At 39.0% G+C, this 18,263-nt stretch overlaps 1 protein-coding gene across 3 annotated transcripts in view; it reads left to right on the plus strand.

Annotated features, from left to right (window-relative positions):
• LOC124614497 (mitochondrial Rho GTPase) overlaps positions 1–18,263 on the plus strand; it is a 174,965-nt gene that overhangs the window by 110,528 nt on the left and 46,174 nt on the right. For all 3 annotated transcript variants that reach the window (XM_047142948.1, XM_047142949.1, XM_047142950.1), the window contains exon 10: positions 137–272. In XM_047142948.1, coding sequence (XP_046998904.1) covers positions 137–272 — 136 coding nt within the window. The remainder of the gene's footprint in view (positions 1–136; positions 273–18,263) is intronic.

Raw genomic sequence — 18,263 nt, forward strand, 5'->3', positions numbered from 1 at the left:
ACTGGGTAGACAAGCTTCTTTCTATTCACATTTAAGTGAAGTTTCCTTTTGATGGTCATCAGTAGTACATTTCCTGACAATAAACTAAGTTTATGTGATTCTACATCACAGTTAATAATTTCGAATTTTCTTACAGGGTTGGATTACCTTGCAAGGTTACATGTGTCAGTGGACATTGATCACATTGCTTGATGTGCAAAAAACATTTGAATACTTGGCTTATCTTGGATACAACATTATTGAAAATGAAAGCCAGCTGTCTGCTGTAATAGGTAAGCAATATATTATTATTATTATTATTTTACACGTCTAGTTTTGTAGGACATAATTGAGGAACAAATCTCCAAGGTCATGAAATGTGTCAGTACATGAAATTACAACACAAGTAATAACGGATAAAACAAAATGTTTATGAACCTAAAAAAGTACAAGCCATAAGTTTGTGTAAATGCTGTCAACAATATAACACAGGAATCAGCTTAATTTTTCAAGTTCAAGGAACTCTTCGACATACAAAGAGTGACCTATGAGGAAACTCTTCAGCTTTGATTTGAAAGTGCATGGATTACTGTTAAGTTTTTTGAATTCCTGCAGTAGCTTATTGAAAATGGATTCTGCACAAGAGTCAAGAAAGTGCGATCCAAAAGCAGATTGGATTTCTGCTTAGTATTAACTGAGTGAAAATTGCTAATTCTTGGGAATATGATGATATTGTTAACAAGAAATGACAGTAAAGAATATTAAGAGCCCATGTCAGAATACCCAGACTAGTGAACAGGGGTCAACAAGAGGTTCATGAACTTACGCCACTTATTGCAAGAACCATCCATTTCTGTGAAAAATATCCTTTGAGAATGGCAAGAGTTACCCCAAAATATAACACCATATATCATAAGTGAACGAAAATAGGCAAAGTAAACTACTTTTCATGTTGAACTATCGTTTACTTCAGACACCATTTGAATAGTAAAAATGGCAGCATTAAGTCTTTGAACATGATCCTGAATGGGGCCTTTCCATGACAGTTTACTATCCATCTGAACACCAAGAAATTTGAACCATTCAGTTTCACTAATCATATGCCCTTTCTGTGAAATTAAAACTTTAGATTTTGTTGAATTGTGTGTTAGAAAATGTAAAAACTGAGTCTTTCCATGAATTAGCGTTAATCTATTTTCTACAAGCCATGAACTTATGTCATGAACTGAGCTGTTTGAAATAGTGCCAATGCCACGCACAACATCCTTTACTACCAAGCTAGTGCCATCAGAAAAACAAAAATATTTTAGAATCACCTGTGATACTAGAGGGCGTATAAGTTATATAAATAAGGAACAAGAGTCACCCCACCACTGATCCCTGCAGCGTTCTACAATTGTCCATGTTCCACTCAGACCCTACATAATATCACAGTTATTCTCAACACTGTGGATAATGACCTTTTGCTGCCTGTTGTAAAAGTAAGAGGTGAACCAGTTGTGAGCTACTCACTGTGTTCTATAATGGTCTAACTTCTGGAGCAATATTTTGTGATCAACACAATCAAATGCCTTATTTAAATAAAAAAGATGTGTAGTGTTCGAAACCTTTTGTTTAATCCATCCAGTACTTCGCAGAGAAAAGAAAATATAGCATTTTCAGTTGTTAAACTACTTCTAAAACAGAATTGTATATTTGATAGCAAATGATGTGAAAGAAAATGATCAGTTATTCTTACATATACAGCTCTTTCAGTAACTTTAGCAAATGCTGATGGCATAGAAATAGGTCTAAAATTGTCTACATTATCCCTTTGTCCCGTTTTATAAGGAGGCTTTACTACTGAGTACTTAAATCGTTCAGAAAACTGATCATTCTTAAAGGAATATAGCTACGTACAGGGCTAACATGTGCAGCACAGTACTTTAATGTTCTACTAGGTACTCCATCATGTCCGCGAGAGTTCCTAGTCTTCAGTGATTTAATTATTGACTCAATCTCCCACTTATCACTATCACAGAGGAGTATTTCCGACTTCAGTCTCAGAAAGGCATTTTCCACTGCACTCTGGTTGGAAAAAAACACAATCTGCATCAGATAATATGATTTTAGGTGCTCTTCCAATATCCTTTTTCTAGCACAGTCACATACAAAATTAATATTGAACTCACCACATATAACATTTAGAAACTAAGTTTTTATTTAATTCACCAGCAATGCTCAGAAAGTGATTGTTAAATGATGTACATATATCTGACTTACCAGTAACACAGTAACAGAAATATTTTTATTTTGAAATGACTTTATATCGTCGACCTTGTGATACTAACCAGACACTTCCTTCACAACTGACCATATCCTATGAATTAGCTGTTCTATTTGCATACCACATACTTTTTGCCTTCCTAATGACATTTTTAAGCACCTTACAATACTGTTTGTAATGGGCTACTGTAACTCGATTGTGACTATTTCTAACATATTGATATAATTTCCATTTTGTTCTACATGATATCCTTATCCCATTAATCAGCTACCCAGGCTGCCTTTTATTGCGAGTACCCTGTTTAGAACATTATTAAGAAAGCAGCTTTCAAAGAGCATGAGAAATGTGTAAGCAAAGCATTATATTTGTCATCTATGTTATTGGCACTATAAACATCCTGCCCCTCTTGTTTCTTAACAATGTCTCAAAAAACTCTCTATTGCCATTGGATTAGCTTTTCTACATATTTTGTAATTATATATAAAATTTGTTTGAGTACTAAAACTTTTTAGCGTTAAAATTTGTGCATCATGGTCTGAAAGGCCATTCACCCTTTTACTAACAGAACGACAGTCTAATAATGAAGAATGAATAAAATTATTGTCTACGGTTGTGCTACTGTTCCGCTGCACTCTGGTTGGCAAACAACACAATCTGCATCAGATAATATGAATTTAGGTGCCCTTCCAATATCCTTTTTCTAGCACAGTCACGTACAAAATTAAAATTGAAGTCACCACAAATAACTAATTTTTGGTACGTCCTATAAAGTGAACCAAGAATCATCTCTAGCTGGAGCAGAAATGCTGTGAAGTCAGAGTCATTATCGGTGTTTTTGGAACGTCTGCAGCTATCATTCATTATTTAAATAATGAAATGCTGCTTCAGTTGATATTTTTTCATGCTTAGCACAGTGCGTTTTGAGAATTTTTTCTTGATATCAAGTGCAAATATTTACATAAGTTTTTTGTGTTGTGTTTGCATATGTGTTGTTCTGCATCTCTTGAACTGTAGTAGTCTTTTTGAAGTTATCCAGTACTGTGCTTCCTCAGTTATGAAGAAAACAACACACATGCGAACTATCACTTGTGTTGGTTTTTTTTGTTACATGACAAAAATGTATACATAAATATTGCACTTAACAATCAGAATAAATCCTTGAAACACGTTTTTCTCAGCATGAGAGTATACATAATTCATGTAGTGTTTTAACCAAAAACATTTGAGCAATGCAAACTGAATAAAGGTGTCAACTAGAGCTACAAGCAGCCAAAAGACAAAACACACTAAATATGGTTCAACAAAGGTGTGACTGATTACGACAATCACAAAACTGCGCATGCGCTGTAGAGAATGTAGTTACTCCTGTCGGCCACCATGCAGAGTAAAGTTTGGCAGCGGCAGGAGATTCAGCATGAATTGTTCCAACTTTTATATGTTTACCAGTTTAAATCTGCTAAGTAGAGCACCCTGGTGTCAAGAAACTTAACCACATAATGTTTGTAAACACTACTTGATGGCCAACATCATGCCAGCTCATTTTACATCAGTTTTTTTTTTCCAAAAACATTTTTTGATAAAGCATAAACTACGGAAAAATTATAAATATGTTGACGCAAAATTGAGTGTGAATTAACATTGTAAACGGTGGGAAAACATTAACTCTGGGAACGTAAAAGAGAGGTTATACTGTTCAGGAATTTTCCAACAAATGATACCACCACCACCTGCTATGCTGTCGCCTATAAGCTTTGCCAGCCTCCCCTTTCCATATCTATTGAGGTCCAGGCCATGCCTAGTGAAACCCGATCTGTTCACACACTCAATTGGCACCACTGCAGTGTGAGCCATGGACTTCGCCCTCAGTGCCTTCTCCAGCCCTATGTTAACACACCTAACAGAAGCATTAAGATGAGGCTGATCATGACCCTGAAACAGTTGCACGAAGTGCACAATAGTGCCTCCAGTTTGAGTAGCTATCTTTACCAGGTCACCCTACATAACTCCCCTATGTTGTTAGTCACCAGAGCAAACCCTGCACTAGGCTTCACAATGCTGGTGACCTGGTACTCACTCCCCAACACTTCCTGCAACTGCTGGTCCACACCTATGCCGTGCGAGCTACCTAACAGCAGAACCTTTGTCTTTCTGTTAGAATTTGTAACTGATTTAGGCTTCCTAACTACCGAGGACTGTTGCATGTTTCCTACACCTACAGCTACAGGAGGCTCCTCTCCACTAAGCTCTGACAGTTAGTCAAATCTATTGGTTGTACACAAAGTAAAATTGTCTGAATATCTCCTCCTCAAAGCTGCCGTCTTAACAACTGCTAGTTCCCATTCCCGAGCACCCTTCACGCTCCTCATCCTACCTAATTCTTCCTCTGCCTTCTGTAACTGCACCAGAGGGACACATATCTTACCCTCCTGCTCCTCTATCAGCTTATTTCTGCTACAAATTCTGCATTTCCAGGAGAGGATCCCATTAGAATACCCACTGGCTTCCCCACTGCACTGCCCCCCATGAAAATACTTTGAACAAATCTCACACCATAACCCACTTCTCTCAAACGTACGACAGAGCCCACACTTCTGACTCTTGGTAAAATATTAACAGCTACTGAAAACACTAAAAGTAAACAATGGTATAGAACTATTTAAAGAACGAATAATACTGATCTTGAGTTTCACTCTCTACTAAGAAAGCAACTACTTTTATTAATACTACTAAACCACAATTAATACCAATACCACAAAAACTTCACACAATTTCTTATCTAAAACCGAAATCCAAGTGACCACTGGAACACTCAACAAAATTAGATACAGTGAACGAAAGTTTTACCGAAATATTTCACTACAAACAATAAGAAACATCAGCAGAAAACTACCATACTAAATTCAATAAATGACTTCAGCGCACAAACAATTCTATACACTCAGTAGGCGAAAGTTTCTGAAAGTTTTTTAAACTGTTATTTCACAAAAAACAGCATGAGACACCATTGAAAACTATTAAATTTAATAACTGAATAATAGTGCACAAACAACTTTGTCAGAACTTACGAATCTCTACAGTTGCAACTGCACTTCGCAAAATGTAAACACACTGCTAATGTCTGGATGAATTGAAAACTGCTAAATTTAATATTCGTATACAGTGTACAAACAACTTTGTCAGTACTTAGCCTTACAACTGTTACAGCTGCAACTGCACACTGAGAAATGTAAACATAATGCTGTGACTTGGATGAATGTCATAAGGACACTCACAAATAACAGACCACTCAAATCAACAACACAGAGAGAAAGATTGAGATGAATGAAAATTCACTAATAAGTTACTTTTAAATCTAATTTTAACACAAATAATCTTTAAAACTTTATAAAATATTGGCGAGTGATTTGAACAGCAGTCCAACACGTGACACCAAACCAAAGTAGGTGTTATCTTTTTTCTCCTGCCCTTTTATGTCAACATGTGTTTGTTTGGGGGGGGGGGGGGGGGGGTCAGTCGGTGTGTGTGTGTGTGTGTGTGTGTGTGTGTGTGTGTGTGTGGGCGCGCGCATGAGTTCATGCGTGCGCGCTGGCTGTGGCTCTCGCTCTCTGTTGTACTCATTGAGATTTCTACCATTGCACACTAACACACTGTAGTGTCACAGTTGTGGTGAGTGGGCATCGTAGAAAGAAAAGCCACTTGGAGGTAACAGATTGTCTTTAGATTGGACATAGCATTAGCTCTCTACTGGGAGGGGAATACTGTTCAGTATCTTTTTTTACAATAGCAGTTATTTATATGTGCATCTGTCATAAATGGTATTTAATTACAACTTGATTCAAATCGTCATTGGTGTTACAATATTTGAGAACATAGACAGTTATTTAGGTATTACTATGTAACAAGATTAGTTGTTGCTGCTAATCAAAAGATGTTTCTACTCAAGAACAGCTGTAGTAGTAAGAAATGGTAAAAGTGAAAGGAGGTGAATTGTGTGGCAGAGTTGCAGGTTAGTTAATTGTTCACCACCTCACTGTGAAGGCAAGAAGAATGTCAAGTTCATAATAGAAAGTAATAGTCCTATGTAGCACAACCACTGTTGTAAAAGGTTGTATACCATGAAGTTGGAAAAAAATGTATATTAATATGAGATGAAAATTTTTGAGAAAAGGATTGATTTGGTGGAAGTGTGAAAGCAGGTGTGGAGACCTACCTTGGGATAACTGCCTCAAGCAGAACTTTTGTCTTTTGAACAAGGAGCAAGAGATACATAGTGGCATTAGCTGTTGGCCTCTCCCCATGATTGCTGCATCAGGCATTGCTCTTAGCAGATACGTTTCAAATTGTAATCTGATCATACAGGTTAGGCTTTCTGTACTGCACAGTTGGATCTATTGAGAAGACTGTCTTCAGTTTCCTGTGTCAGTCTCTCCACTCTGAGCTTGTTCTGTATCTATAAAGAACAGTGTCCATGGGACAATACTCTCTAATCTTCCTTTCTTTTCAGACAATGCTCAGTGGCAAGATGGTAATGAATCCCATTACAGTAATCACTTCTTAAAATATAATCACCTGAAGAAGAGCACACTCTAAAGCAAACTACCAGATGTGGTGGCACAGTGGTAAGATACTGGATTCATACCCAGAGTTAGTTTTTCCATGTCTGCCCGAAATGCCTTAAAACAAATGCCAGGATGATGTCTTTGAAAGGACATGGCCAACTTCCTTCCCTACTCTGAGCCTGTTTTCTATCTCTAATGACATCGACCTGAAGGGGAATTTAACCCTTAATCTTCCTTCCTTTTTTTCTTCAAAAGCAAGTTGCATATATGGGCATTCAGTGTGGCTAATTGGGTACTGTAAAGCCCTGTCTTTCATTTTCACAACATGCAGAGCACAGCAGACCAGATTACTAATGTGATTCACTAAACCAAAGCATTCATTCCAAAGTGTTTTGGCCATGCTAGAAGGCAATATATCGCATGGATTTGGAACTGTTAACTGTAGGATTGGCCAGATATCAAGGGTGGCTTCCAGTGCAAATACCTGCTTTGAAAACTACACTAGAATAAAAGATCAGATGTTAATTAAATAAAATAAGAGAGAGTTATGCCAAGAGTTCATGCAAACAATCAGTTGTTCCACAGTAACTACTGTAGTATTAGAGAGTGTAGTGAAGGAAGTTCAGTGCCATTTACCGCTAATTGAGGGAGAAATGCACATGATAGATTTCGTGCTTAGTTCTTGTCCAGTCTGAGCTTAATTGCGCCCCCCTGAGGATCTTAAAGTCTACTGTACCTTAAACACTCATATACTAGCCTTTGTTTGCTAATATCTTGATGTTAACGGGACACAAAGCAGCAACCTTGCTTCATGAGGGCAGTGTACTACTGTTTCAGTATCTTGGCTCAGGAAGAGCCAGATCTTATATCAGCAGGAGACTGTAAGAGAAGATCTTGCGTTTCCAACCAGGACTCAAATATTTAGTTGGGGGGATCCAGAGAGTATCTCACCAAACATTGAGGGACAGTGATAAAGTCAGAACCAAATTTTGGAGACGTGAGCTTCAAATCACTGTCTGGCCACCCAGCTTAAGTTATTTCATAGTTTTCTTAAACCTCTTGAGTGGTATGTGTGATTTTCATGAAAAAGCCATAGCAGATTGTGTGCTCCGAGTCTTGTCTGATCAATGACTGTGGTCCATCTCTGCTGACATCATCCTTGATGGGACATTAAGTCCTGATATTTTTGCTTCTTTGACAGAGTACGTTAATTATGGCCAGTGATACAAAGCCAGTGTCGGACAAGAATATCTTATTGAGTTGGATACATAGCTGTATTGCAATACATGTAAAACAAGAATGCTGACAAAAGTGTTAAAGGATGCCTGCAGGATGTACACCATGTAAAGATGGGGCTTACCTTTGCTATCGAGTAGGAACACCTTGTCAAGCCCAGAGAATTGATTGTACCTGCAAAATAATAAATTGTGGGTTGATATACTAACTTCCCAGCATTTCTAGATACAATTGATTCCTCAGATCTTAAGAAATTTCACTAACGCAAGTATAACATATACATGGGGGAGGGCAATAGTGGTATACACTGTCCATCCAGAAAGTTCCAAGATTATTTTATTTTATTTTATAAGCAGTGCCAGTGCAGTAACTGTGATGGCAGCTCCAACTAACAACTGTACACAACAGAAGTGCATTTGACCAGTCAATTATGAGCAGGCAATGTTAAGTAGTGGATGTCATCACTCTTGTGTTGCAATTTGCAGTGGAGCAACATCTCAAAGTAAAGTGTTCCAGACATTCTCCAGAACGTTTTGAAGAAGAGAAAAGTGGTGTGCAAAGTTTGTCCAACACACCTTGACTCTCTATGTAGTGAAATGTGAGAGTTTATGGAATAGCATTTTCCACTGTTATCCTCTTAGGCTGGCAAAAGATGTTTGTGGGAGCTGAAAACATATTTTAATATCTCTTAAGTAACGTACTGCAGATATGAAGGAAGAAAGATGAGCACAGTTTATTAACGAGACGTGATGAGAAACGAGTGGTTGTACTTGCAATAGGGAAGTTTGTGGTGGTTTGCCTTCATTATTTCTTTGTTGTCCTCAGTGTCGATGTACTGGCTAAAAAAAAAAAAAAAAAATGGGTCTGGAAGTGCAGTACTGTCTACAGTAAATGATGTAGCCTACAGGTGCACATTTGCATTTCTCAGTTGTTTACTTTCACTTTTCACAACCCTCCATATACACATTTAAGTGTCAGTTAGGCAATGCACTGCTATCAGGTTCCTTGGAGGTGGTTCTCCTCCACCACAGTACATGAAAAAATTATACAAAATACCCTACTTTGGTACATTTACTTTTACTTCTGACTTGAGTCTAAGAAAAAAAAAGTTTAACGTTAATGGCAAATGACAGTCATTACTTTGTAAATAGATATATTACACAGTTCTCATAACATTACAATAATTAGCACTAAAATTGAATATAGTATGAAAGAGGAGGACTAAAAAAATTTTAAATCAAGTGCACATTACACTACAAAACATTACTCTAAGTCGTAACTGTCTGAAACCGGTTAAACTTGAAAGACTTTTCTTTCCCATTTGCAAAATAGCAAAAACTCAAGATTTGCAGTAGCATAGCATCATTAGGTTGTGAAGAAGGAAAAGAGTCACCATCAGATAACTTAATTACTATTCAAATCAAGATTAAGGGGATGGAAGTTGTACCAAATCATTGCCCTATTTCTGTACTCAACTCTGAGCACTATTCTCGTTCAACCAGAAACTTAAATCCTCACAAAATCACAAAATGTTACCAAATAGTTGACCTGTCAGAATATTCAAATCACTCTAGCATCACAGTTATCAGTTAATCAGCAAAATTACTTTTCTTAATACCAGTATTACCACTTTAAGCTCATAATTCCTCAGATCACAAACATCAGTTTTTAGATAACCTATAGATCCAATGATGCAGCATTATATGACTTGTAAATATTGCTCTTTCTGTTAATCTCTCATTCCAGCTGCAGTATCATGAATTGCACAATATAAACAGTACCCAATGTTGCCTAGTTCACAATTAGATCATCAATACAGTTACACCATATTTGTTTGTATACCGTTATCTTTTGCATTAAACATGTCTGTCAGCACCATTATTTCACTTACATTTCATACCTTTTTAGCCAGTGGCGTGTGCATTCTCAAAAAATATTCCTACTGCAGAGACAGGTTCCCTAACCATTAAGACCCTAACATTACTCATTATTTTAGTATTTCATTATCTAATATATAAACACCTGCTCTGCTTATGTAATGCAAAATTGATTCTACAGAGAAACACTCCACAGTACCAGATCCTTAGGCTAAGCCAAACTTACTGCCCACAAAATAATCACTTAGAAAAACTGTTACTTGCTTGACAGTCTAGCGTGATGGGCGATGTACATACAAATATTGCGTATTCTTTCCACACATTACTCCAGGCAACTATGTTTGAAGTTTTAAGTCCTTAATATTAGAAATGGCTGTACCATGACACAGATAGTTAGTTACCTCAATATACTGATGGCATTGAACACAAATGCTTCTATTATACCACAATTAATATTAAGATCTTGTATTCAAGATGATAGTTACTGCACATTGCTACCGCTGCTACACCCATGAGCTGATTACTTCAGATGTTAATTATCCTCCACATACCACCTTTCATTTTCAGTTTACCTTACCTCTTTGTCTGACAGAAATTCTTTAACCACGGTTCCAATTTACTTTCTTCCATCCTCTTATGATTACATTACTTATCACTAACACAACATAAAACATATATAACATAGGGACACTGGAGAAACCTTTTCTAAAATATTCCTATACTAAAGCATCCTATTGTATAATAATTCTGATTCACTTACAAATTACAGATAGGATAGGAGAAGAGTTTGACTGCCTCAGGAAACATGAAAAATGAGACAGACAGCTGGAGTAAGCATTTACATCACATAATGAATCCAACACAGAATGTTGAACCCCCTACTTGCTAATTGCACAAGGAATTAGTCCCAAATATTACACCAATGCTGAGATTTTTGATCACCAAGAAATTGCACTCCAACAGCTGTCCTGCTAATTTCACAGTTAATATTACCTCTTGTTTCACACTCTTTGATAGCTTAACAATAGCACCAACAATTTTTATTCCAGAAACGTGCATCACTACTATACCATCTGTGTTCTTAATAGATCCAAAAAATGCCTGTGAAATGCCATTCAAATCAACACTGCCCAATAAACACTTAACGTGTTTACCTTGTACACTTGCTGTTATTACAGGGTGCCACACTTCCTTTTTACTTACCATATGATCTCCTTCACACAACAAATCCTCATTAATCATTTCCCTGGAAAAACTGTCATCCTGCTTATCAAAATGATTATCAGACAAAGTCAAATGACAGATAGCATGGTCCTCTTCCTCATTACCACTCTCAGACTCTTAACTCTTCACTAGGCCTAATATTATTCTCCTTTATTCTTCCTTTACTTACCACTTGGCCATCATGATCAATTATGAATTCAATTACCTCGTCCTCATCACTACTGGATTTGTCACTGCTATCATCATTACAACTACTGTCAGAATCAGATCCACTGTCACTTTCACTGTCTTCAAATACTTTGCTAATTGGTTGATCCTTGTCTCCAGTATTAGACCACAAAGCAAAACACCTGAATTCCTTATGTTCCCTTAAAAATCTACTATCCATTTTGACAATTTGGCCATCCTGAGCAAAAGCAACACACTTTGTTTCATCACTTAATTTTATTATAGCAAGTCCCTCCTCTCCTTTTATGGGATAAACATTGCTACCCACACCATCATTCAACATCTCACTAGAATTAGAAATTACACTCGTCTTACTACTATCATTTACATTACCCTTACCTGTGATTACAGCACATTTACATAAAAGTGGTTCTTCACCACTACCTTCTCGAGTGCAAGCCAAAACTGGAGCATTAGGTAGTTTAAATGGTTTGATCCAGAAATAAAGTCATCTCCTCCCTTTCTTTTACTTGGATTTCTCCTAGCATTTTCATGCCCATTATGGCAATCCTCCACCCAACCATTCCTTGAATTTCTACTATAATTAGTCCTGTTCGTCCTATTTACCTGAAATTCTCTCCCAAGTTGATTATTGTCATCAAAATTCCTCCTATGATCTTCCACTGAGGCCTTGACCCTCTCCATTTTATCATCACAATTCAAGGAATCACTACATCTACATCCATATCCATACTGCGCAAGGCACCCGACGGTGTGTGGTGGAGGGTACTTCGAGTACCTCTATCAGTTCTCCCTTCTATTCCAGTGTCGTATTGTTCATGGAAAGAAAGATTGTCGGTATGCCCCTGTGTGAGCTCTAATCTCTCTGATTTTATCCTCATGGTATCTTCGCGAGATATACATAGGAGGGAGCAATATACTGCTTGGCTCCTCGGTGAAGGTATGTTCTCGAAACTTCAACAAAAGCCCACACCGAGCTACTGAGCATCTCTCTTGCAGGGTCTTCGCCTGGAGTTTATCTATCATCTCTGTAACGCTTTCACAATTACTAAATGATCCTGTAACGAAGCACGCTGCTGCTGCACTGGTGAGCAATATTCAAACAGTGGGTGAACAAGTGTACTGTAACCTACTTCCTTTGTTTTCAGATTGCATTTCTTTAAGATTCTTCCAATGAATCTCGTCTGGCATCTGCTTTATCGACAATCAACTTTATATGATCATTCCATTGTAAATCACTCCTAATGCCTACTCCCAGATAATTTATGGAATTAACTGCTTCCAGTCGCTGATCTGCTATATTGTAGCTAAATGATAAAGGACCTTTCTTTCTATGCATTCGCAGCACATTACACTTGTCTACATTGAGATTCAATTGCCATTCCCTGCACCATGCGTCAATTCGTTGCGGATCCTCCTGCATTTCAGTACAATTTTCCATTGTTACTACCTCTCGATATACTACAGCATCATCCGCAAAAAGCCTCAGTGAACTTCCAATGTTATCCACAAGGTTATTTATGTATATCGTGAATAGCAACGGTCCTACGACACTCTCCTGCTGGCACATCTGAGATCACTCTTACTTCGGATGACTTCTCTCCATTGAGAATGACATGCTGCGTTCTGTTATCTAGGAACTCTTCAATCCAATCACACAATTGGTCTGATAGTCCATATGCTCTTACTTTGCTCATTAAATGACTGTGGGGAACTGTATCGAATGCCTTGCGGAAGTCAAGAAACACGGCATCTACCTGGGAATCCGAATCCGTGTCTATGGCCCTCTGAGTATTGTGGATGAATAGCGCGAGCTGGGTTTCACACAATCGTCTTTTTCGAAACCCATGCAGATTCCTACAGAGTAGATTTCTAGTTTCCAGAAAAGTCATTATACTCAAACGTAATACGTGTTCCAAATTTCTACAACTGATCGACATTAGAGATATAGGTCTATAGTTCTACACATCTGTTTGACGTCCCTTCTTGAAAACAGGGATGACCTGTGCCCTTTTCCAGTCCTTTGGAACGCTGCGCCCTTCTAGAGACCTACAGTACACCGCTGCAAGAAGGGGGGCAAGTTCCTTCACGTACTCTGCGTAAAATTGAACTGGTATCCTATCAGGTCCAACGGCCTTTCCTCTTTTGAGCGATTTTAGTTGTTTTTCTATCCCTCTGTCATCTATTTCGATATCTATCATTTTGTCATCTGCGCCACAATCTAGAGAAGGAACTACAGTGCAGTCTTCCTCTGTGAAACAGCTTTGGAAAAAGACATTTAGTATTTCGGCCTTTAAACTGTCATCCTCTGTTTCAGTACCATTTTGGTCACAGAGTGTCTGGACATTTTGTTTTGATCCACCTACTGCTTTGACATAAGACCAAAATTTCTTAGGATTTTCTGCCAAGTCAGTACATAGAACTTTACTTTCGAATTCATTGAACGCCTCTCGCATAGCCCCCTCACACTACATTTCGCTTCACCTAATTTTTGTTTGTCTGCAAGCCTTTGACTGTGTTTATGTTTGCTGTGAAGTTCCCTTTGCTTCCACAGCAGTTTTCTAACGTGGTTGTTGTAGCAAGGTGGCTATTTTCCATCTCTTATGATCTTGCTTGGCACATACTCATCTTATGTATATTGTACGATGGTTTTGAACTTTGTCCACTGATCCTCAACACTATCTGTACTTGAGACAAAACTTTTGTGTTGAGCCATCAAGTACTCTGAAATCTGCTTTTTGTCACTTTTGCTAAACAGAATATATCTCCCTACCTTTTTTAATATTTCTATTTACGGCTGAAATCATTGATGCAGTAACCGCTTTATGACCGCTGATTCCCTGTTCTGCGTTAACTGTTTCAAATAGTTCGGGTCTGTTTGTCACCAGAAGGTCTAATATGTTATCGCCACGAGTCAGTTCTCTGTTTAACTGCTCAAGGTAGTTTTCAGATAATGCACTTTAAAAAATTTCACTGGATTCTTTGTTCCTGTCATGTTTAAGTCTCCCATTCTATATCTGGCAAATTAAAATCTCCACCCAGAACTAGAACATGGTTGGGAAATCTATTCGAAATATTTTCCAAATTTTCCTTCAACTGCTCTGCCACAACAGCTCCTGAGCCAGGGGGCCTATAGGTACATCCAGTTACCATGTTTGAGCCTGCTTTAACCATGACCCTCACCCGAATTATTTCGCATTTCGAATCTCCGTCAATTTCCTTTGATGCTATTGCACTTTTTATCGCTATAAACACGCCTCCCCCTTCACTGTCCAGCCTGTCTCTGTGGTATACATTCCAATCTGAGTTTAGAATTTCATTACTGTTTACATCTGGTTTCAACCAACTTTCTGTCCCTAGTACTATGTGGGCACTGTGACCATTTATTAATGAGAGCAGTTCTGGGAGCTTTTCTGTAGACGCTCCTGCAGTTTACTATTACCACATTACCATTGTTATTCCCTGTTGCATTTTGCCTACTACTACCTTGTCGCGTCTGAGGAGGCGTCTTGTCTGGCCTAGGGAGGGAATTCTCTAAACTAAAAAAACACACATGTGCACTCCACACGTACTCCGCTACCCTTGTAGCTGCTTCCTGCATGTAGTGCATGCCTGACCTATTCAGGGGGATGCTACATTTCTCCTCCCGATAGCGGAGGTTGAGAAATTTGCACCCCAGATCTCTGCAGAATCGTCTGAGCTTCTGGTTTAAGCCTTCCACTCGGCTGCAAACCAGAGGACCGAGATCAGTTCTGGGAACGATACCACAAATAGCTCAGATTCCACCCCACAAGCGAGGCTTTCCGCCCTCACCAACTCCGCCATCCGCCTGTATGAACTGAGGATGACCTCTGAACCCAGACGGCAGGAGTCATTGGTGCCGACATGAGCAACAATTTGCAGTCGGGTGCACCCAGTGCTCTCTATTGCCACTGGCAGGGCCGCCTCCACGTCTCGGATGAGACCCCCGGCAAGCAGACAGAGTGAACACTGGCCTTCTTCCCCGACCTTTCCGCTATTTCCCTAAGGGGCTCCATCATATGCCTAACGTTGGAGCGCCCAATCACTAATAAACCCCCCCCCCCCCCCCCCCCCCCCCATGTGCCTGCTCGGACCTTGCTGAAGGAGTGGCCACATGTTGTCCACTCACAGGCAGAGCGGGCGATGCCACATGGCCAGCCTCCACATTGACCCTCCGCCTCGTGCGCCGCGAACACTGCTGAACCTGCCACTGCCCTTGGGGAGAGGGTGGCCCAACTGTGCCCGGTACCCGCGAAGATGTCTCGACAGCAGGGACCGTGGGTGAAGCATGTAACACCTGGGGTATACCATGCGACCCACCGGACTCCCCACTGCCGTTACACCCAAGGCAGCAGCCTGAAGACGACAGACTGCGGCCATCAACACTTTCAGCTGTTCGCGAACAGTGGCCAGCTCCTCCTGCGTCCGTACACATCAGTCACACATCCTATCCATCCTAAGAAATCAACAATTTACTGTAGAGAGTTAATCAACTTTTAACTAGACTGCTAATTCACTAAAGGCGGCTGATAGCTGACTAAACTGTGGTTAGTAGACACTTCTTGTTGAAAACAATGACAATAAGCACTACCTGTCTCTGGACTGTATTCAAAACGAACTAAGACTACTGGCACTACAGCTGACTAAAAGGACTCTCTCTGACTGTATTCAAAACAAACACGAAATCTATGGAACACTATTACTAATACTCGAAAATTAAAGCTTCCTAAAAGCAAAAACACGCGGAAGAAGAAGTGACAAGTAAGAAAAATACAGTTAATACTTAAATTAACGTAGCTCGCTGCACAGCAGATGTGAAGCAGATGGCAGTTACGATGACACTAACATTGCCCCTAGGGGCAAGTAGAAGCAGATCTCTAACTTTCTGAGGCAACTTAGTTTCTAAACCCATAATTATTGATTCACTACCTAGCTCTTTGTCCAAATATTTCAGTTTGTTTATGCAAAGCTGACAGAGAGCCTTCACAGTACCCTTCCTAGAGTCAAATCTCTCTCCTCCCCAAAATTCACTCAAAATTCTCTGCTTTTTCTCTTTGGACTAATATTTGCCTAAAGATTCTTTCTCAAAGCTTTGCTACGAAGTAAAACCATCAGTTGCCTGAGTTGCCCATCTATAAGCATCACCTTTCAAAAAACCTCTCACAGATGACATTTTCTCATTGTCATTCCATGTTTCTGGTAAATTATTAAATTCGCTAATGAAATCCATTGGATGCACTTCCCCACATGGTTCAAAATTATTAAATTTCTTACAACTAACAAATGAAGAACTGTTTGGGACACAACATACTCTATGCTTTTGATTTTGTACCTCTTCCATCTTTCTCCATTTCATCCAATTTGGAATCTTCATTTTTATTTACTTTTACCAGTTTTTTCTCTACCACTACTGCACACTTGGTTTTTACCTCTGTTTCTAAATCATTTTTAATCTGATTGATTTGATTCTCAAGTTTAACCCTGTTTTCAGCACAAAAGTTCCTGGCAACTTTGACTTCATGTTTACATTGTTTTTCAGATGCCTCCACCCTCCTACTATACTCATCACAAAGTTTCTTTCTCTCTTCTACACGTTTACTACTCATTAATGTTAATTTCTCATTAGTATTCTGCTCCTCCGTATTTAATTCTGAAAAGCTAGAGCTAACTACCTTAATTTCCTTTTTAATTTCTTTTGTCAGTTCATCTTTTAGGCTTGTCATGTCAATTTTAATTCTACTAATTTATACTTTCGTACTCATATTACTCAAGCAACTCAAACTACTCATAATTTGCCTTAACATCCCTTCCAAATTTCCATCTGCCATAAACTATTGCCCTTGCTGACTTTCGCTACTAGATTCCTCCTCCTTAACCTTAATGATCTCACCCACTTCAGTACTGTTTTTGTCCATTTCGCTCACATCACCACACAATGTAGATGATGCTTTCATCATTCCATCTAGAGTAGGTTTTTTTGTCCCCATCATTCAAAGTTACATTCATGTTTGATTTATAATTACTGTCGTCTACAGACCCAGTCTGCTGTTGTCCCTTGTCTCCCATCACACTGTCTTGTTTGTTAAGGTCACTCTTTATGTAGCACTTGATACAAAATAGCTTTTACAATAAATTACCTTGTTTTTAATCACTCATCTGGTGCTGGTTTACTGTGATTGTCATCTCAGCGAGGCATCTTGTTTATCTCGGTCAGCTGTGTGCACCTGTGTTGTGCTTGGCTGCTCCTGTACTCAGTGGCTGCTTCCATAGAACCTGCTTGCTGATTCGCTGCTGTCCTACGGTGGCCATGAAACCCCAGCACTGAGTGGCTGTAGCATCTCTTCCATTTAAAATTGTACTGTAAACCACTCAAGTTCACACTTCACTTTCAAAGTTCGTGAGTTCTAGTTTATTGTACCCACGTACAATAGACCTCACATCAGGGCACCAAATGTGGTGGTTCACCTTCTTTATTTCTTCGTTTGTTGTCCTCGGTGTTGACATACTGGCTGAAAACAAATAGGGGGCTGGAAGAGCAGTACTGTTTGCTGTAAATGATGTAGCCACAACTACCCCCCCACCCCCCCCCCCCCACCCCCCTACACATTTAATATGGCCAGTGCACTATTGTTTAACTTTCGAAAAGCCTCATTAATAGTTTTGAGGCGAACATCCACGTGCTGCTACAATAGTTAACTATTGAACATCTATGAGCACTAAAAACCTAACCACTAAGTTCACAGTTCTTGAAGAATAGGAAGGTACATATGGAGCAGACAGTGTCATTGTTTTAACGCATGACCTAATTGTGTAACACTTATTTCACAGTTAAGTTGAAGCATTGTTCTTGTTTTAACCAACACAGGCTTTTCGTCTGAAACTCAGCCATGGACTGACTGTCTCGGGACCAAA

The sequence above is a fragment of the Schistocerca americana genome, chromosome 1 (assembly GCF_021461395.2).
Source record: "Schistocerca americana isolate TAMUIC-IGC-003095 chromosome 1, iqSchAmer2.1, whole genome shotgun sequence".
Classification (NCBI taxonomy): Eukaryota; Metazoa; Arthropoda; class Insecta; order Orthoptera; family Acrididae; genus Schistocerca; species Schistocerca americana.